Source organism: Sabethes cyaneus, chromosome 2, assembly GCF_943734655.1.
Source record: "Sabethes cyaneus chromosome 2, idSabCyanKW18_F2, whole genome shotgun sequence".
NCBI classification, from domain to species: Eukaryota; Metazoa; Arthropoda; class Insecta; order Diptera; family Culicidae; genus Sabethes; species Sabethes cyaneus.
The window spans coordinates 218,075-239,770 of NC_071354.1; the positions used below are offsets into that span (position 1 = coordinate 218,075).

Sequence of the window (21,696 nt, forward strand, 5' to 3'; positions counted from 1 at the left end):
CTTGAAAAGCCACTAACACTACTTTAAACTATTCCCTTTTCGTGGGAATATTATTTTGAATACTTTCCAGCGTCCCCGGGCATCGTATATCCGCTAAATCGAACACACTCAATGTTCAATATTCAATTGTTGAACGAATTCTGATGCTCACAATGAGGTTCTGTTCGTGATAAAATTCAAAGCTGATACGTGCATTATCGGCGAGACAGGCGAGTAGTGTATGTTCTTGAGGGATGTTCATCGATTCAAATGATCACTTTTTCTCGAATTCTTCAACCGCTGGAGACCTATTTACGGTGTCAGCAGTGTTGAAAAATTCATAGGTGCATGGGTCGAACCAAGCTATAATCTGAGATTATAACCGGATTCGAACCCAAAACACCCGTCAGGGCATGCGAATCGCTGGTACCCATGTACCTTTGAACCGCAGAGGCACTGGGCAAAAGGAGACTGCACAACCCATTTATTAAGGTAGCGACGTATCTGGTGTGGGTTATTTTTAGACATAAATTGTGCCTCTTGCTCCGTCTACTGTAGATTTCTTTCCCCTACCGTCCCTTCATCAATTGTAGAACCACCGTTTCAAAAAATATTAATGTATATGCTTGACCGCATTTCAAGGTCAAGCCAAAAAACATGAGCTTGGTCTACTCCTTATACTCATTTTTTTGAGTTCTTTAGGCTGTAGAGCTCACAAACAATTGATTTACGCGGATTTTCGAACCAATTTCAAAGTTGTTTACAATAATTTACAGTGCATTAAATATTAAATAATTTGCAATGTACATTGCCTTATATATTAAGGTCATTTCACGCGAAACGTCCAAGAAATTTTGTCAAATTGTTTATTTCAAGTCGGAAAGTATAAATCTCACATGTTGCTGGTTACTCCGGTTAATGAAAGCGCCTAATTTTTTAATGAAAATGGTTTTAAAGGTTATTGTCGAACCTCTTATTTTCTTTTGCTTATATCTCCGGATATATTAGATTTAAAAAAATAAACTATTTATACATATTTTAAGAAAATTCAATAATTAAGTGAAGATGTTAAACATCATTACTTTCGCTCAGTAGGGTACGGGGTTACTTTGGCCTTGATTTATTGAACAAAAATTTTAATATTCGACAATATTTATACACTTTATTGAAGCAACAAAAAACTCCACTTTTCGAAATAAAATTAGTGAAATTATCGAAATTGAATACCGAATTGGATTCAATTGAATTGAAATTTAACACCGATTTGATGGGCTAAAGAGAATATCTGCTCATTGCATTAGGATGTCTGGAAATTTGCCGGCTACTTTGAACCGTCAATAAGATAAAATATTTACTTACCTTTAGCTGCTCCGGTATGCAGTTCTATTTTTGTAGATTAGTCACTTCGCCTATGTATAAATGGATTTTGTTCTCTATGATATTTATTGATTATGTTCGGTGAAATAAATGATGAGTTGAAATCCTTTTTTACATGTGACGTCCCAGGTGTCGATTTGAATCTTATATGGTAAATAAGATGGTATAACAAAGATTTATTTCAAATACCTAGATGGATTAAATTATATTTTTTAATAACAATTGGCCTCGACATTTATTTTCGTGAATATGACAAATTTAAATCATAAATTTATTTACCCACGTATTCATTTTTTCAATGATACACGTAGCCATTTATTATAATTTTAATAAACAATGCTGTTCCAAAAAAAATCTTCATTTCTTCGGCAGCCGTTAACATAGCTACTGATTTCCATGCCCGATTTTGTTATTTGACCGCATTCATTTTTCATTGACATTCATCCCGGGTACACCGCACAGTGGCGCCAGTCAGAACAAAACTGAGACAAAACTAATAAAATTGGCAAAGTAGCATGGAACTTACATATTTTGTATATAACTGTGAACCAAATTGACCACTAAAACTTAAAGTTTTCAAATATTAAAAAAATCAATAATTAGGGTGTCTCTAAAATAATTCTCTAAGAAAGGTTTCATAACTACTTGAACTATTATTTTTATTTTGTGTTTTTTGCATTGGGATAATTAGGAGAAGTAGTAATGACCTTGTAACACTCAGCAAATCATAAGGTTGCGCCACATTTAAAAATAAATTTTGAATTTTAAAAATAGCGCTTTCTCCAGCCAATAACCATGTTTATTCACTAGAATTTGAATATCAAAGTGTCACTTCTGCTCTGCCGACCTGGTACTAACCTATACCTGCTAAATGCTCAAAGATTTACTTTAAAAATATCTGTAACAGTATTGCTTGAAGTAATTACAAAGTAGAATTCCCTAAAAACACATGGTTCTATAAAATCTGCGCAAAATGCGGATATGATTTTTGGAAAGTAGACTAAATTCTACATAAAATATGAAAAAATGACGGTTACCTTCCGTTCCCAAAAAAAGATGCTAAACTTTGAAAATGCGAAGTCACATGTGTGTTACTATTTGGAGATTTGAAGCAAATATATTTTAGAGTGTACTTGATTTTCGTCAATCTGCAAAATAAGGTGCTAATCTATAACCATTTCAATACCAAATCACGTTTTTTTTGTATGCAAATACCTAACAGGATACGATTAAAAACAATTTTTCGAAACTTGCGTTGAATGAAAAATATGAGAAGTTGTCCCACAAACCTCAGATTCAAAAATTTCTCCAAAAAGCTGTATCATTCCCAGTACTTTGATATTTTGGAATTAAGTTATTTAGTCTGTCTACTTTCATAGAAAAATAATACTTCATGAAAAACTACAACTCCATTTTGGGTGTTTTGTCCCAATATTTTCCACTGTGCACCGGCAGACCAGACGGTATTCACTTGGTAATAATGAAATTCTCCAGAAATAAATTACTTCCATATCAATCATATTTCCTGGGTTCCCTCTTATCCAACAGTTTACCTTGTTTACCCTGAAATGTTCAGGCTCTTTTTGTCACTTATACCTTTTTATTATTATTTTTTAGGTACGATAACAGGATATGGAATGGTGACCTCATTCCGGAAACGTACTGCAATAGAAATTTTTATGACTGCGACAAACGGTAAGTCAGTTTACATCGGTCAGTCACTTTACATCACCTACGGGATGATCTGGGCGTAAAGTATAGAATTGTTTAGACATAAGCCATGCTAGATTTTGATGCATATTGCGCTTTTTCAACTGAGTATTTTTTATTCTAAAGCGATGGATTGCTCTTATAACGTTATAGTAAGTCAGTTGGTCAGCTGAATTCGTGAATACAGTTTATTTGTTATTAGTTTCTCTCAACAAAACCAATAGTACTGATTCTTGTTTTGTCTTCTATATGATTCGTATGCAACGAGTAAATCTGTGGTGACTTCGGTTATCCGTAAATCGAACAATTTATCATTTTAAATGCCAAATCAGCAATGGCTAACCAACTTTTTGTAGCCCAGCAATGTACCCCCGTTCGTAACCCAATGCTGATAGTGAGCCACCCATCAAGCCACAGTGTTGAGCGAAACTAGATTTGTCAGCAACCGCTCTCAGCCATCGATAGTTATAACAATTGTGTGGCGTCAGTAGTGATAGGGATAGGCGAAGGCAGCACACTCGGCTATGTTAGCTGATGTTTCCAATTTGACCGGTTCTAAATTGTCCAACTTCGTATCTGTAGCATCTGAAGGGGCTCACTCTATCAAATTTATTTTCAATCGTTCAGATTGACTCATATAATTTAACTGAATTCGTTGCTAATCAAAATGCACACTGAAGCTAAAGATCTAACAATGCTTTCAAAAATTACCGGTTAAAGTTTGATAAGTTTTGTGTAGATATGTTGAATAACGAGTACGCGTGTTTTTGTTTGTTTTTCTTTTTCATATTATTTTAATATTTTGATTGTATTAATAAAATCTAAGCCAGTTTTCCGACACAGTGTCACATGTTGTTTCACCAGCATCCGTCGTGCCGTAGTAGTCGCTTCAAGCATTCATTGGCTTCAGCAGTCTCAAAATGCTTCAGAATATGTACCCGAATGAAAAATCGATTTCTATACGTCATTTCTCTCACTGGGAAGCATCGCTGAAGCTGACGGTACCGGTGCTGGTGATTCACATTCCGTACCCCAAGCTACTGACTAACGAACTAATGGGAAATCTGTATTGTATCGTTCTTCCACATTGAAACCCGCACAGCATCTGCCGAATACGATCGCCCAACTATCCTGGCATTTATCCACGCAATTTAACATGTAAATATTATATTAATCATCGGACTCCACCGAGTGGCCTGCACGCCATGATCGTTTTGCGTCAGCCGGATGGGCATAAATTAAACATAAAGGAGCAAGCGACACATTACGACGTGAACAACAGGATTTTAAGGTAATTTATAATTTAAATCTATGTATGAAAGTAAGATTCCGATAAATGATATGTGTGGTAAATGTGCTTTAGACTGTAAAAATTTCTGGCGATGGGATAAAAATCTTAACGTAATATTCAGTAGTATACAACTAGTTCACATTTTTCATTATGTATATTTATATTAACACGTGATATCTTGTATAATGATGTAAATTGTAAATAAACCGTGGTAGAGTTTCTAGCAGATGAAATTCTTGAAATATGACAGTCTAATAATTTAAACTGTATTTGATTAATGTAAAAAGATCAAGCACGCTGAGCCCCTCTATTAACACTGTCGGTGTCGAAGAGAAGAGATTTCAATGCATAGTCGTCGGGCATCCTTGCGACGTGGCCGGCTCACCGTAGTCTTCCGACTTTCGTCAGGTGAACAATGGAAACTTTTTTCAAACAGTGCCTGCAGCTCGTGGTTCCTACGCCTGCGACACTCTTCGCTTTGCGTTTGTACTCTGCCAAAACTAGTTTACATCACCTTTCGTCCAAATACGGTAAGTGCACGTCTGTTCCGTAAGAAAAGTTACAGACTCTAGTTCGTAGAGGACTACCGGTCTGAGTAGCCATGTACATCGTCAGTTTTTTGACTTCATTGAGGCGTTTTGAGGAGGAATAAGTAGGTCCGACCTTCAGTTTGAATCCGTCGATGAATGTTATTACTCGTATTATTATCGGCGGTGGCACAAAATCCCAAATAAATTAGCTCATCAACCCAGCAAGTGGTTTATCACCTCACTGTTCGTGGGAGGCGAACGTTCTTTTCTCTAAAGCCTCTTCCTACCATATATTTGGGTTTTAACGCATTGGTTTGTAACTCGATTCTTCTAGCATCCGGTTTTAGTCTCGCGTAGATTGTCTTCGCCATCCCAAGGTGTCTAGTATTGATGTATCGGTCTAGGAGAGCTTTGACCAGCAACGTCAGTTTGTTCGGATAACCGTTTTCGTGCATTATCTTAACTGCATAGGTTAACTTCCGTTCCGTTTCCTTCTGTAACTATCGCCATTGAGATGCTCATCGAAGAACTGCTTCCACATGTCGACCATCTCGCGCTCGTTTGCCGGCAGGTGGTTTGCCTTCTTGTCCCTATACGTATCAGGCTTCGGTGTGCATCCGTTATGAGATTGGTTCACCTTGTCATAGAGCTTGCGCGTCTCATTAGCCTGGTATGGTTGTTCTAGATCTTTACGATCTCTGACCTCTTTATGGAGCTTTTTACTCCTCAGGATTGTGTCCAACTTATTCCGTGCTCGTTTATGATTGACCAAATTCTCCCTCGTTGCAATGCTTAGATAGTTTTTCTAGGCTCTTTTTTCCTCTCTATTTCGTGCACTCAGAAGCTAACGGGTTGTCTAATCGCCGAATGTTTGACCCAGCAGGTTTGACTTTGTCGCGTAGTATATACCATCGATAGTTTTGAGCGCACATGACTGCTACTTTGCATTGATCCGAGTCGATATTCACACCTTGTAGGGAGCGTATGTTGGCGATTTTCCAGGCGGGACATCTATGAGAATATCGTCGATTTGGTTCAATGTTCGTTGATCAGGTGACCACCAGGCGGCTTTGTGGATATTATTGCGGGTAAAGAAAGTGCTTCTGATCACCAGACCTCGATAAGCTGCCGTTAATCGCTGGCCGTTCCGTTGTCGTACGTGTTGCTGTACAGGATATGGGGCCAAACAACGACCATCATTTCATTTCTCTGTCGACGAAGGCGATATCTCCGATGACCCGTGGCGAATAGCTACCGTATGTTGCCTCCGGCAGCGCTTAGAATGCTTTCTTCTCGTCGTCGGATCTACCTTCGTGTGGACTTTTATGACGGCATAGTTAAAGAAACAGCCTTCGAACCATAACATATACATCCTCTCGTAGATCGCCTTGCAGTCGATCACACGATCTTGCATTCTGCCCATCATTACAACCATCAATTGTGAGTTTTGTATAAAAATTATTTTAGCTGCAAAAAAGTCAAAACTGTGTCTCCTGCATTGTGTTACCAATTATAGAAATAGTATTTTTATTTATATTTGCAGGTTATGCTGTGTTATATATGAAATAGGCCCAGTGATTATTATTTTACATCTACTATTTTATTTTTATATCAAACTAGCCGACCCGACAAACTTCGTATTGCCACAAATTAACCTGTGTTGTACATAAATCATGAATCTCGGATGATCTTTGTCACAATCTCGAGTTTTGCAAGTTTCTGAGGAGTTTAACCTTAGATGATTCATTTTAGCAGTTACGTAACTATGAAAGCATCTCAGAAAACCAATAAGCAACACCAATGCTATTCAAATATAGGCCAATAAGCTTTTAAGTCGCCTTAAATGCTACTTAAATGCTATTTTGGCAAAATATACAGCTACTTTACTGATAACCTTCTTATAGTGCTGACAATGCTAATTTACAGCTAATTATCGACACGAAGAATTTGAGTACAATTTTGGATGGCAATTTACAACACCTATGCAGTCAAAAAGCTAACATACAATAACGTGCAGTATAAAATGCCAGATACGCTGATTTGCTGCTTACGTTAAGGCTTATTAGTTACCTGGAATGGGCAGTTTAATATACAAATTTGCAATTTTTCCTCACAGTAAAGCAGAAAACAACTCCCTTGTCCCCTCATTGCATAGCCAGAAAGCGGATAGTAATATTCGCCATGATTGTACAACATTACGCCGAATATCATTTTGCGAAAAACCTTAAGCGGAATATACCATTTCACGGAAAACTTTTTTGTGGAAAGTACCATTTCGCGATCCTCTCCTTACTCGCTCGTTCCAGGAAACCCAGGTAGACCTAGGAAAATAAATAAACCTAGACAGTAGTGATTTCTGCGGGGAGTTGCCTCCCCACAGTGGGCGGCGCTTCCGACGGCGGGTCGCCGGCAACACTCGCGGCCGTCTCGTCCTGAATGATCTAGAGTTACTTGTAGATAGGTCTTGTTATTGATTAATGTTTTATGGAAGAGTCTCGAATTTCTCGAGTTCGATTAGTTTTTGAGTTTCGCAAAAATTTCTGTTTTATTTGTATGAGAGTCCATATCCCCCTACCACAGGGGTGAGCGGTCTCTATCATAAAATAAATTCAAGACTCAAAAATCTACATACTAAATTTGGTTCCATTGGCTTGATTAGTACTCAAATTATAGGGAAATTTGTATTTCATTTGTATGGGAGCTCCCCCTCCTAAAAGGGGAAGGGGTCGTAATTCACCATAGAAAAAATTTCTGCCATCTAAAACTCCCACATGCCAAATTTGGTTCCATTTGCTTGATTAGTTCTCGAGATAAGAGGAAATTTGCATTTCATTTGAATGGAAGCCCACCCTCTTAAAGGGGAGACGGGTCATAACTCGCTTTCTAAAGAAGAGAGGGGTCTCAATTCACCATAGAAAAAAACTTGCCTCCAAAACCACTTACATGTCATTTGGTTCCATTTGCTTGTTTATTTCTCGAGTTATGAGGAAATTTGTTTTTCATTTGTATAGGAGCCCCCCCTCCTAAAGTGGGGAGGGGTCCTAATTCACCATAGAAGATATTCTTGCCTACAAAAACACCCACATGCCAAATTTGGTTCCATTTGCTTGATTAGTTCTAGAGTTATGAGGAAATTTGTATTTTGTTTGTATGGGAGCCCCCCCCCCTCTTAAAGTGGGGAGGGGTCCCAATTCATCATGGAAAAAATGGTTGCCTCCAAAAACACCCACATGCCAAATATGGTTCCATTTGCTTGATTAGTTCTCGAATTTTGAGGAAATTTGTATTTTATTTGTGTACAAGCCCCCCCTCTTAAAGTAGGGAGAGGTCCTAATTCACCATAGAAAATATTTTTGCCTCCAAAAACCTCCACATGCCAAATTTGGTTCTATTTGCTTGATTAGTTCTCGAGTTATGAGGAAATTTGTATTTCGTTTGTATAGGAGCCCCCCTCCTAAAGTGGGGAGGGGTCCCAATTCATCATAGAAAAAATTTTTGTCTCCAAAAACACACACATGCCAAATTTGGTTCCATTTGCTTGATTAGTTCTCGAGTTATGAGGATATTTATATTTCATTTGTACAGGAGCCCCCCCCTCTTAAAGTGGGGAGGGGTCCTAATTCACCATACAAAATTTTCTTGCCCTCGAAAATCTTCACATGCCAAATTTGGTTCCATTTGCTTGATTAGTTCTCGAGTTATGAGGAAATTTGTATGGAAGCCCCCCTTCTTAAAGAGGAGAGGAGTTATAATTCCCCTTATAAAGAGGGGAGGGGTCTTAATTTACCATAGAATAAATTCTTGTCACCGAAAACACCCACATGCCAAATTTTGTTCCATTTGCTTGATTAGTTCTCGAGTTATGAGGAAATTTGTATTTTATTTGTACAGGAGCCCCCCCCTCTTAAAATGGGGAATGGTCCTAATTCACAATTGAAAATTTTCTTGCCCTCGAAAACCTTCACATACCAAATTTGGTTCCATTTGCTTGATTAGTTCTTGAGTTATGAGGAAATTTGTATGGAAGCCCCCCTCTTAAATGGGAGAGGAGTTATAATTCCCCTTATAAAGAGGGGAGGGGTCTTAATTTACCATAGAATAAATTCTTGTCACCGAAAACACCCACATGCCAAATTTTGTTCTATTTGCTTGATTAGTTCTCGAGGTATGCAGAAATTTGTGTTTCATTTGTATGGGAGCCCCCCCCCTCTTAGTTCGGGGAGGGGTCTCTAACCATCACTAAAACCTTTCCTGGCCCCAAAACCCTCTACTTGTAAATTTTCACGCCGATTGGTTCAGTAGTTATCGATTCTATAAGGAACATACGGACATACAGACAGACAGACAGACAGACAGAAATCCTTTTTTATAGGTATAGATTTCATATACCTGCATTGTTATTAAGATCAGGGGTGTTAAACAAATGGAGGTCTGGAGGACGGGTATGTGTAATCTGCCAGAATCACCTGGGAGAGGGCACCCCCTAAAGGCCCGATGGGAGTTTCAAACGCCCTTCCCTTTTGAATAAACAAACCATCACGCAAGTTGGCGAGAAATCGTTGATCGAGTAACCGGATGTTTATGTTGATAGGAATTCTACCCGTGGAATGTGCGTAAGTGCCTCTGCGTACAAGTCCACCCAACTCCTTATGGCCCTTTTTACAGCATTTACGTGAAAGTTACTCAGTGAACAATTTCGACTCTACAGTCGTTCTTCTTGCAACCATAGGTGAATCCTTGAAATGAAGGTGGCTTTCCCCTACCTATATACATACATACTTACACAAAAGTCAAAAATGGATCTTATTAGTAACCAGCACTAAAACGAATGACCATGTTACTAAAAGTATCTCGCATCAGCTTATCATTTTCCCATAGTGGAATCGTTTCCTGATGCAAACGACCACCAACATAGCCGCACATCAGCAATGTGTTGCCGTCAGATGGGTGAGTTAAACTATTCGCGTTGGAAAATTTCATTTAAGTAATGGAATTGTGCACAAACGAATTGATGTCACGATAAACTTCGTGCTTTCTTTCACTCTAAGGTCACCAAATCAAACATGTCAGAATCTATGAAAACCCATCTTCTCATTTCTCATTAGTACGAATCATGGCATTTGCCTGTCTCGCAAACAAGTTTGCCCAAGTGGTAGCTTGGTCTCGTGTCAGATTGCGTACGTATTCGCCACGGTGGGAACTGCAGCAGACCTACTCGTATGTTATGGTTTTCCTACCACGTTCTACTCGACACACTATCAACTGTAAAGTACCTACTCTTCCACCTTCCAACAACTTCTGTCCCCTGTTATTACCATCGTGGGACGTAATAATTCGTTGTCATTTAATTTAGTAAATTGCAATAGCTGCTACTGCTACCAGTATGTCGTTACCATACGTCGTCATTGCTGGCAGTAGCAACAGCAGTGCGGGACTGGCTGCTATGTTGTAGCCGACAGCATCTACGGTTTTGCCCAAAATGATGCAGCTGCTTTCGGGACTTCCACTCTCTTGACAAGCTATACTCCACGGAATATACATCGCTACGGTGGTGGCTGCACTAGCGTTGGCTGCTACCGGATGGTTTCTATTTCAGCTTATTTCTGCTCGTGTCATCCCTTTTTGCCCCCTTCTGCTCGCAGTAGTACCCGTTGTTCACAGGTCAGGCCGCCGAACAAAAAGTATACGTAATTACGTCGTTTTGCTGCATATTCTACGCGTGGGACGCTCACTTCCGACTTTCAGCGGTGACGTGAATTTGCAATGCTTCCATTCTCTGCGACCTCCAATGTATACGCTTTCAGATCGTCTAAATATTTGCTGGTAATTAATCCAATTACAATTAAATCAAAGTTTTATTGTTCGGTTTGTCTTGAATTGAGCTTCAAAGCTTGCTTCTAGATACAAACGAAACGGCGCTCCCTTGTAGTGTTTTTGCAACTTTATTATTGGAACAAATAGTGTTATTGTGTAATACTATCAGTGGTGGGCTCCGTCACCTGAAAATTTAGCGCCGCCAATTGAAAATCAGACAAACACAGATAAACGAAAATTTCGACAATTGCTGATCGCTAAATCTAAATTACACCAAGATTCCCACTTTTTTAACATATACCATATTACACAAATAAGTGTAACTGGGAGCGTAGCGGTTAGCATTCACGCCGCTCACGCCGAGGACCCGGGTTCAAATCCCAACCCCGCAGAAGTCACGAATGACCTAAGCTGTTGAAGTGACTATAAACAAACAAAAAAAGTGTAACACTTTATATTGCAATCTTTAAAGAAAGAAAGGTTTCCTTAAAATTCTATTACAGGAGTATCTCGATATAAGACAACCTCGACATAAAACGACCTCTGTATAAAACAACTCGTTATAAGACAATTTATACCTCGATATAAGACAAAATCCCCAGCCCCCAATATATTATGAAAACTGTAAATACCTACTAACCCCAGTAAATCGGGTGTATTGATCATATCTCCTAATATAGTTGTAAGCAGTGCTCATCAGTCATCATTATATACTACTTTCATAAAAGCCTTATGGCTTCTCTAAGCTACCGCAACCGAGCCAAATCAAATAAACGAGTTTAAAAAAAAAGATAAATTCCTTAGACATAGTTGCTAACGACACCAAAGCTAAACTCCCTTCCATAAGTGGTGCCATAAAGATTTTCATACCACTAACCGCTAAAATTGTTGAAAAATTCATTATTTTTTATTTCAGATTTTGATTCTACAGACTTTTCCGCTGATACTATTTTATAATGATCCAACTAGGGGAAGTGGCCGAAAGACTTTCCAGTACGGCGAGGAACAACTTCGACGGAATAAAACGCCGCTCCTGAAAAACCACGATCTTCTAACTTTATGTACCTTTTTCTCAGAAACTGCACAACGTATTAGAACAAACTTTTTTTGTTTTGTTGGTAGCAGCTTAACAAAGACTTTTATAACTTTTGAGCTTTGTAAACGAAATACAGCTTGAGAAAAACAAAAAAAAGAAGAAAAAATGACTGAAAAAATCAAATTTTGTCTTCTCTTTCTTTTTTCTCTGGCTGTGTTTCTTTTAAAGTTATAATCTCAAAAGTTATAAAAGTCTTTGTCAAGCTACTACCAACAAAACAAAAAAAAGTTTACTCCAATACGTTGTGTAGTTTCTGAGAAAAACGTACATAAAGTTTGATAATCGTGCACTCTTAAATGATTCTACCTGTAAATTGGTCGGATTTAGTTAAAGTTAGGTGGAAACTACTCAAAATGCCCTTAAAGTGTACAAACTCAGATTTTGAGTAGTTTTTCAACCAAAAAATTGGTAGTAGGAACTTAAAATTGCGTTATTTGTCATAGAGAATAATTCAATTATCAGTAGCAAGTCGCCAAAATTGGTTGAAATTTTTACCCAAAGTTTGAGTTTGTACACTTTAAGGGCATTTTGAGTAGTTTCAACCTAGCTTTAACTAAATCCGACCTATTTACAGGTAGAATCATTTAAGAGTGTGGGTTTTCAGGAGCGGCGTTTTATTCCGTCGAGGTTGTTCCACGCACGCTGTAATATAAAAAGTAATGCAGTTTTCAAAAGTTTTAGTCGTTTATGTCCCCTTAATTTTCGTTTCATTATTAATATGTACCAAACCTGCAAAAATAGTGACATATTTCGTGTTTCTACCATTACTGGTACTACTACAAATACTGGAGCACAATATGTGCCGATAACCCAACCAAAACGCGTCGCTATTCTTGAGAAGTGAATTTTGCGGTCTCCTTTTGTCCAGCGCCTCTATGGTTCAAAGGTACAAGTACCAGCGAACCATATGCCCTGGCGGGTGTTGTGGGTTCGAATTCGGTTATAATCTCAGATTACAGCTTGGTTCGACTCATGCACCTTCCAGCATTGGACAAAAGGTAGGAGTCAAAATGACTACTTGTCAAGTATAGCTACCAATACCCCCCCTTCCTTTCCGCTCTTCCCCTCCTGCACCAAAAAATTTTCATTTCATTCCCCTACCGTCCCTTCATCAATTGTAGAACCATCGTTTCAAAAAATATTAATATATATGTATGACCACATTTCAAGGTCAAGACTAAAAAACTTGAGATTAGGTTAAGTACTGTCAAAAAGTGAAAATAAGACAAATGTTTTGAAACTTTAATTTAGTTTTCAGAATTGCTGTTTTTTTGTATCGGAGCCTTTGTTAACCCACGAAAGGATCGCACATTATTTAAATAACTTTGGAGCATCACATTGCATTAAGGTGAAATGAGTCGTTATTGTAAATTTCAAAAGATTTTTTGGTTTGAAATAAAAATTCAGTTCATAAAAATATACTCACTCTGTTCAGATTGACAAGAAGAATGCAATGAATACATTTTTGAAAACAGAGCCCCTGTTTTGAACCTAACTGCTTCCGAAATTGAGCTTTCTGATGAAAAATTAATGACTGCTCATATCCCGTTAATATTGCAAAGCAAGTCTGTCGCTGTGTATCACTTTATTGGGTTTTTCTTTAAAAGACAGTGAATTTGGGACCGGTCTCTATACACTAGCAGTGTTCTGTGGAGTCTACCGAATATAGAACTCGGGTCGTTTACTGACCGCACAACCGAGATATCAAAAAAGCAAAGTCTTGGGGGCCATCCAGATACCACGTGGACAGAAAAATACCAATTTTCAACCCCACCGCCTCCCTCCGTGGACAAGCGTGGACATTGGCTCAACCCCTCTCCCTGTTTGTCCACGTGAAAATTTTTTTCCTTATGCAGAATTTAACAAAACAGAAATGCATTGGGCTAAATTTTGTTTTCAACTTGATTTATGCAGTATTTATTGAAAAAGCTTACGTGAAAGGAAACTCCAGTCTGAAGGCCCCGACACAATGCATACGGATTCTTAGTCGTTGCGGAAATTGGAGTTTTACCATGCATTCCATGCATTGTATTAAAATCGGTATGCAAATTGTTAGGACTTTAAGGTGAAACGGTACTGAATCCCAACATGCCGCATCGATGGCACCCATATCCTTACATGGACGCTATTACATTTCCGGCCATGTTGGGATTCAGTATCGTTTTACTTTAAGGTCCTAACAATTTGCATACGGATTTTAATACAATGCATGGAATGCATGGAAAAACTCCAATTTCCGCAACGACTAAGAATCCGTATGCATTCTTGTGATCTTGTCTACTGTCCTACAAGAAAGTCCGTTTCAGCTTGACTTTTGCTTGACGATTCTTCTCTGTCCAGAGTATCTTTGTCTAACCGGAGCACTTCATCTTGGCCGTCTACTTCAACACAACACAAAACCTTTCCAACGCGATATGATTCGTAAAATTTTCTGAAGACGAATCCTTTTGGAAATGCGTTACCCATGGACGCAAAATGCAATCCACATTTGGTACAAGCGCGACCTAAATGATAAATGAGTCACATGACTGGTGAATATTCGTGGATTCTTCCGTTACCTTTATCATTTCCCAAAGGAGACAACGGTTGTAAAAAAATAATAGTATCTTTATTATTGCATTACATCAAATTTCAGGCTAGGCAATCAACATCTATGAGTACTAGCGCAGGCTTAATCTTTTCAATAAGATTTATGCCAGATAATGCTCTCGTAATGCTCGGTTCATGTGTTTAGGTTAACATATGCCTTAGAAGATAAAACTTTATTTGAGCCCAAAAACAATCACTAATCAATGGTTAATGCTAATATGTAGAATTAATTCAATATTGCTGTTTATAATTTCTATTTTTTGTATGAAAAAAAAAACTTGTCCACGTGGACTTGCTCGGTGGACAAGCGTGGACATTTTCATACCCCCCACCCCCCTCTAAGCTGTCCACGTGGTATATGAATGGCCCCTTGGGCTTTAACGTCTTTCTAAGACTTGACCCTTCTCTATCGACAGACTTCGCGGCCGGCTGTTAGAGTACAGGACAGTTACGGGGCTAGTGCAAAAATCCTACTAATTTTATCTAGCAGCACCGCCTAGCTGAGATTCGAACATATGATGATTGGCTTATTAGACCAGCATCGTACCTCAAAGTTAACTGGGCGGTAACCGAGACATAGATTTTGTACATAACCCGTATTTAGCTTGACCTTACTACTGAACCGATTGGTGTGGAAAATTAGAAAATTTATGTTGGGCCAGGGAAGATTAGATTGAATTATTGAAAATTATTGAGAGTGAAATTTGAATTATGATATGTTGTCCTTGCTCGCGTGTCCGAGGTATTCTCCATGGAGTTGCCATGGGTGTGAACTGCTGCTAATACTTGCCGTAGTGCAGGTCAAATTTTGGGCTTTCCGACAACTAGTACAAATCCCACTTATTCACTAGGCCCGACAAATTACAAAGAGCTATGAGAACAAGAGCCACGAGCGTTAGATGACTTGCAAAAACGGAATCAACAGAAATTTATGATTGATTATAACGTATGCGATTCCTGAAAGTAAATAGTAAACAGGCAAATATAAACGAAGCTCCCATTATTGCGCGCGATTTGTCGTTGCGGCTTTAATGAAACAGTCGCTGATATGGGATTGTTAATAACCCAGAAATACTGCCACAAAACTGAATATGTATGGAAAATGCCGCTTTCTGAAAACATAGTTTGTAATATCAAAAAATGACTTTCTACCAGATGTGTTCACTATTCCACAAGCTTTCAAAATTGGTATACCATACCTCCTCTCGATTGTTTTTCAATAGTTAAATAGTGCATTTTTATAAACAATTGCAATTTTTTCAAAGTTGGAACTTTTTTTTCTCGATTTTTTTTTACTTTAAAATATTTGTTCGTCTTTTTCGAAGAAGCATGCAAAATTTGGAAATGGAGAAATGAAAAATCTAGAAGTTATGAATTTTTATAACGAAGCGCGCACGTTAATGCAAACGAGTGGACGAACACGCGTGCTTCAACGACACGTTACACTTAATAGCATCAAAGGCGGCCTCGTTATGAAGCTGCCCATGGGTTAGAACATCGATTGAGCATTACCGCTCGCTTCACATTAACACACGCGCTGAGACATAAAAACTCATAACTTCCAGAGTTTTCATTTGTCCATTTTCAAATTTTGCATGCTTCTTCGAGAAAGATGAACAAATATTTTAAAATAAAAAAAATCGAGAAAAAAAGTTCCAACTTTGAAAAATTACAATTGTTTATAAAAATGCACTATTTAACTATTGAAAAACAATCGAGAGGAGGTATGGTATACCAATTTTGAAAGCTTGTGGAATAGTGAACACATCTGGTAGAAAGTCATTTTTTGATATTACAAACTATGTTTACAATCAATATTTAAAAAATAGAGATTTTTTCGGATTACAATACTTTAAAAAATCATATCTTACGAAATTAAATTGCATTTTATCTCATAAACGGAGTATTTTACTCAAATACCACTATTAACTATGAAAGGTATCCTACGCTGGAACATCATTTTTAACTGCAGTTATTTCATTTCACGAATTGCAATCTCGTTCGACACTCGTATTTCTGTCTGTATTTAAACTAGAAATAAACTTATGCCAAATCGAACGGGTCATAAATTCAAATATCGAACGTGCAGCTGCTACAAATGAAACCAATTACGGAGTTGAAAGAAAATTTAGTACTCACTTCGATTCCGTTGTTTAATCTGCTGCTTCGTAGGAAACTACCTACACCGCACGAGCTCCCAAAGCTGTGTACCTGGTATGAACTAACAGGAAAGATAGCTTCAGGGCTTCCGGTCCCACTATCTTGTTCAATTTGTGCTTCCTTTTGCGCTATTTGGCGAAAGCGGCGAATGATAGAAATATACGTTACCTCGGTGTTGGGAGCTGGTAAATTATTGTTTCGAAATTATTATTCTGTGCCTTTTTTAATCTGAAGCATGCTTCCGATCCGCCGCGAAAGACCTTTATTGCGGTACGTTTAAGTATTTTACAATTCTGGCGGATGAGAATATCAATGTAACTTTATGGAATTGAATTTTGCTTGAGATAACGAAAAGCATCTTTTGATTAACAACTTGTTCTTCTTCTTCTTCTTTGAAGCACTGGAAGATTGAATCGTGAAAAGTTTCTGTGTTTGATTTTTCAATCAGCCGAAAAATACTGTTTCTAGAAATGAACAAAGTCAAGATTGAAAACTGTGTTGATAATTTAATTGCTGAATCGATTGAGCGAGAAATTGAAAGTTACCTGAGCTAAAAAATATTTTTCTACTGGATATGCATGACAAGTGATTTTTTTGACGTTTCTTTTGTAGAAGTTGGGAACAGTGCGATGTTGAGCAAGATTATCTAGTAGTACAGGATGGAAAATCTGAGGATGCTCCTGAAATCGGAAGAATTTGTGGAGGCGAAGTTTTACCAGATATCGTTACCAGTGGATCAGATATGATTGTAACGTTCAAATCATCACCGTACGATGCATTATTTCATCCCAATCCAATTAGCTTTCTGCCTGGATTTGAACTAGAAGTTCACGTAAGTGTTCGCTTCGGGAAATTTTATAGTGCTGTGATGAGAAATGTTAATTATTTACTTAGGTTCTCTATGTCAACTCAAACTCGCAATCATACATACGGCATCCAGGACGTTGCGAATTCTCGATTAGCGCTTTTGAAAGTCAAAGTGGAGAACTGGAAAGCCCTCAGCATACGCTTCCGCCAGAAAGTTCCTGCATCTATTATTTTCAAGGACGGCGTCATGAAACGGTCTGGATTTCTTTCATAAAGTATCATTCGGCTATCGACCCAACTGGATTTGAGTCTCCATCCGAATGTCTTACACAGTTGCGTATCTGGGATGGACGATGGTTGGCTCCCTCAAGATCCTACGGTAAATAGAACTTTATCCATCGTTGTCCATATTTCTTCAAAATTTTTCACTCATTTGTGATATTTTCAGGGTCACATCCACAGTACCAAAGAAATGCCAGCCTAATTGAGCAAATTTGTCGAGAGGAAGTTCCACGTTTATGCTCTCGATCACTTGTTACCAAAGGCAGCCGACCTTGTTCGACTCAAGGTAAGTTAATCTAAAGGGAATTGAGGTACAATTAGTTATTTACAAGCTTTTCGTTTCCGATTATAGAGAGCTACCTGTCAACAGGATCTGATCTTACCATAGAATACCGTCCAAGCCCTATTGGAACCGCTCGTCTATATGGGCCAGCTTCAGCTTTCAAACTTCGCTACGAGTTTGTCGATAATTCGTTAGGAGGCGCTCCACTGGAGCCATTGATTGCACCATCGGCAATGCCAGTACCAGCTGCACTCATTCAGTTCCATCCTAAGTCCTGTGATCGTGTATTTCGGTCATCTTCTGCTTTGAGGGGAATTTTTCGCTCGCCATCAAATGTATTCTTATACGGTCGAGGTGGATCACCGAATATTTCTTGTACTATTAGATTCGAGGCAGGGCTGGGTGAAAGCGTCAGGTGAGATTTATTCATATCCTATATTTAGTATTTTACAATAATGTACAACCCTTTGCAGGCTCTCCATTACGCGAGCCCGATTCGGTGGTCGTTCATGTCAAAACATGCAGAATCGATCCGGTCGTTGGCACTGTAATCATCACAGTGGTCCAACAGCTGACCTACGTATCAACGAAGTTCCTTGGCCGGACATTTCCCCTCTTCCACGTGATTGTCTTTGTTCGGATGTGTCATCCTCTATCAATTTGGCCCCCCTAGCTGCAAGTATTGTTGAAGTTCGTTTTACAGCTATTCAAATGGAAGTCGATCAGGATTTTCGCGATTTCTACTTCGAAGGGCGGTATGAGTTCGAAAATGATGGTTGCGAAAATGATTGGAGTGAGCGAAGATTACGGGGTCGAAGTGGTGATGCCTTTTTGAAACCAACTCCGTGCCCAGCTTTGATTCAACCTTGGCTTCTAGAACCTGAAACTGATGGAAGTTATTTGGTGCTTAAAATGAAGGGTTTTTGGATGCCTCCATTGCTTCATTCGGCACCACCATGCCCAACAGATTCCAGGATTACTGTTTACTCTACGAATAACCCAAAAAATTCTCGTGATCTTTGTCCTTCTGGGCCTGATGTAGTAGCCTTTTCTGATGGCTGGGACAACGCATACGAATATAGTGCCATAGAAGTCTCCAAGAGTCTTATAATCGAGTTCAAAAGTTCTCGAAAACCAAGAGACATCGAAGGCAATGAGTATAAATTCTCTTGGATGGAAATTTATCCTGGACATGACTGCCCATATAAGTGTCAGGAGCTGCAAGCCTGTATCCCATCGGAACTATGGTGCGACGGAAAAATTAACTGTCCTTCCGGGCAAGACGAAAGCCCAACTGAATGTGACATTCGATTGCCGTTGTCACCTCTGCACGTAGGTATTGCGGCAGCAACATTGACACTGTTCCTATCACTTGCTGCAGGACTGACGGCTTGTGCACGACGAAAGCGCGTCGAGCAGAAGCAGCAGTTGCGAAATCAGCACATGGAGGCAAATGTGCTTTATCCGCACCATCCGACGTATCCACATGGCGCTGCGCATCACCACAGCAGTCACACATTGGCGCCTATTTATCTAGATCCCACTAAAGACAGCTTTTGTTGACAAGAGCTAGAGACTTCGGTGTAGCCCACGCCGAAGTCCCAGGATTTCTACTACTTTGCGTTTAATCGCTAGGTCGTCGGCTCCTTCCTCCGGCGTTAACGAATTCTGGTGATATTAATTATAGTGAATATTAAAACGAACAAATGAAAGAAAGGTAGAAGAAATACATTCAATCATAATTGGAAAAATGAAAATAATTTTTGACGAACCTCTGAATATACGTTGAAGAATCGATGAACGCATCAATTATAGCATGCACCTAGTGTAGTGCTATGAGATGAATAGAATTTGTTCAGTATAGGTGGTTGACAAGTTACAAGCGTAGCGTGAAAGCATTTGGTAGATATCTGCATTTATTTTGAAACTTTAAAATAATAAACCACTTAGTTATTATTTATGCTTAGTTACGTTAAACAACGAAGAGTGTTTTCATGAACTAATTTTTTTTAAGATGATTTTTAAGATATAGGTATTTGTTTTCTTTTTAAGTTAATTCCTATGTTTTGTTTAAAATGAGGTAGCTCAATAGTAAATTGTGAATTATTGCAGACTTTGCAATTCATGATTGCACTCTTCACAGAACAAATAGCAATAAACCTACTGGACACAATGCTGCGCTTTCTATTTGTCATCAGTCGTGGAAGAAGCGGCAAGGTAATTATATTTAAGACAATCAGTTGTTGAAAATGGCTTCCATTTCGATGGTAATGAGTAAGATGCGTGGACTATTAAACCTATAAAAGCTAGTATAACTAGCCAGAGAAATGAAATTTTTAGTGAAGCAGATACTGCTCCATTCATAACTGCAACCAAGACAGGCTGGTGGAAAATTTTTAGTCACCCATAAAACACCACATTATTTTAAATCATTTTCAGTAACTTGTACAGTAACCACTGCTCACACCGGTTGATTTCCTCAACATCAGCAAAGGAACCCTTTCTCAATAAAGCATTCGGTCAAGAACAAAAACGAAGAAAAATTGATTGTCAATAATTACCGATATGTGGAAAATATAAATCGAATGAAAAGGTTTCTTATTATCTAGTCTTCACTTCTTTTTTATTAACATGACCATTTTCAAATACTACGAATGTTGAAATACATATTTCTGTTTGTACCCAAAGGTTCCAAATTATTCTAAGTTACGCCACTTTTCTCAAATCTGATTGACCAGCAATAAGTAGTTTCAAGGTGGTTTGCCAGAATAATTTAAAAAATTAAAATCCTCGTACGCGTATCTAAATCATCTGAAACTGAAATAAGAGAGATAATAATGAAAAATCAAGTGTAAATTTTCGATCTCTAGTAAAAATAAGGTTGTGAAAAAGTGACAAAAATGATCGCATCGTGAGTAGTAGAAGAATTAAATTTATTTAAAGAAAATGCCAATCATCCTTGTTGCTTTATGAAGCATGCTATTATAGATAAAAGAACGACTGATGAAAAGACAAAGAGTCGAAGTTGAACATTACGAGATGGGATTTTGAATCAAAATTAAACTCCTAACGATGTAAATAGCAAAAGATTGAAAAGGCTAGTAATCATCGCAAAATCAGACTAAAATTGTCAAAAATTACCTTATACATCCATTTAGATAGTAAGCTGAAATTTTATTTTTTTTAGATATAAGCTCAAATCATTGCAAAGAATTTGATGTACGCTGATGCTAGTAACTTTAAGAAATCTAATGTTTATTATTAGTTCGTACATATAAGCCTTTTTCTCTTCTAGAATCGGCAAAAATGCCACAAGAAATGCTTGTACATCTCTTTGAGGAATAAACGGAAGAAAACTTTACATAAACCTTCCACCTCACTAACGAGCAACAGTGAATATGTATTATACCATTGTGACCTACAGGTATACTCTGGTAATCGGGCAATTCGTTCCATATTCTGCAATCTAGATCCTTATACAACAAATTGTGTTCCTGAGATAATTTGTGAGATTTTTTTCAGACGTTTTTCGTAACTTCCTAGTAAGCATGATTAAATATCTCAGAATTTTTGTTGGTTCCATGCAAATGCAGTATTAAGTCAACACCAGTTATTGAGTGCAATCGCGATTTTTTTTGTTCACCAATCGTCAAATAAAAATGTGATTCTAAGCAGATAAGATTAAATATTATAACAGAACATATAAAAAGAAACTGATTGAAGAAAAGTTTTTACTACTATTAGGGCTTGAATATCAGTCTAATGCAGCATAAATATG

At 38.1% G+C, this 21,696-nt stretch overlaps 1 protein-coding gene across 1 annotated transcript in view; it reads left to right on the forward strand.

Annotated features, from left to right (window-relative positions):
* Positions 1 to 19,481, forward strand: part of LOC128737976 (uncharacterized) — a 77,418-nt gene extending 57,937 nt beyond the window's left edge. The window contains 6 exon segments of the mRNA XM_053832769.1: positions 2,974 to 3,051; positions 4,169 to 4,357; positions 17,159 to 17,378; positions 17,441 to 17,921; positions 17,988 to 18,333; positions 18,392 to 19,481. Coding sequence (XP_053688744.1) covers positions 2,974 to 3,051; positions 4,169 to 4,357; positions 17,159 to 17,378; positions 17,441 to 17,921; positions 17,988 to 18,333; positions 18,392 to 19,481 — 2,404 coding nt within the window.
* The last annotated feature ends 2,215 nt before the right edge of the window (positions 19,482 to 21,696 follow it).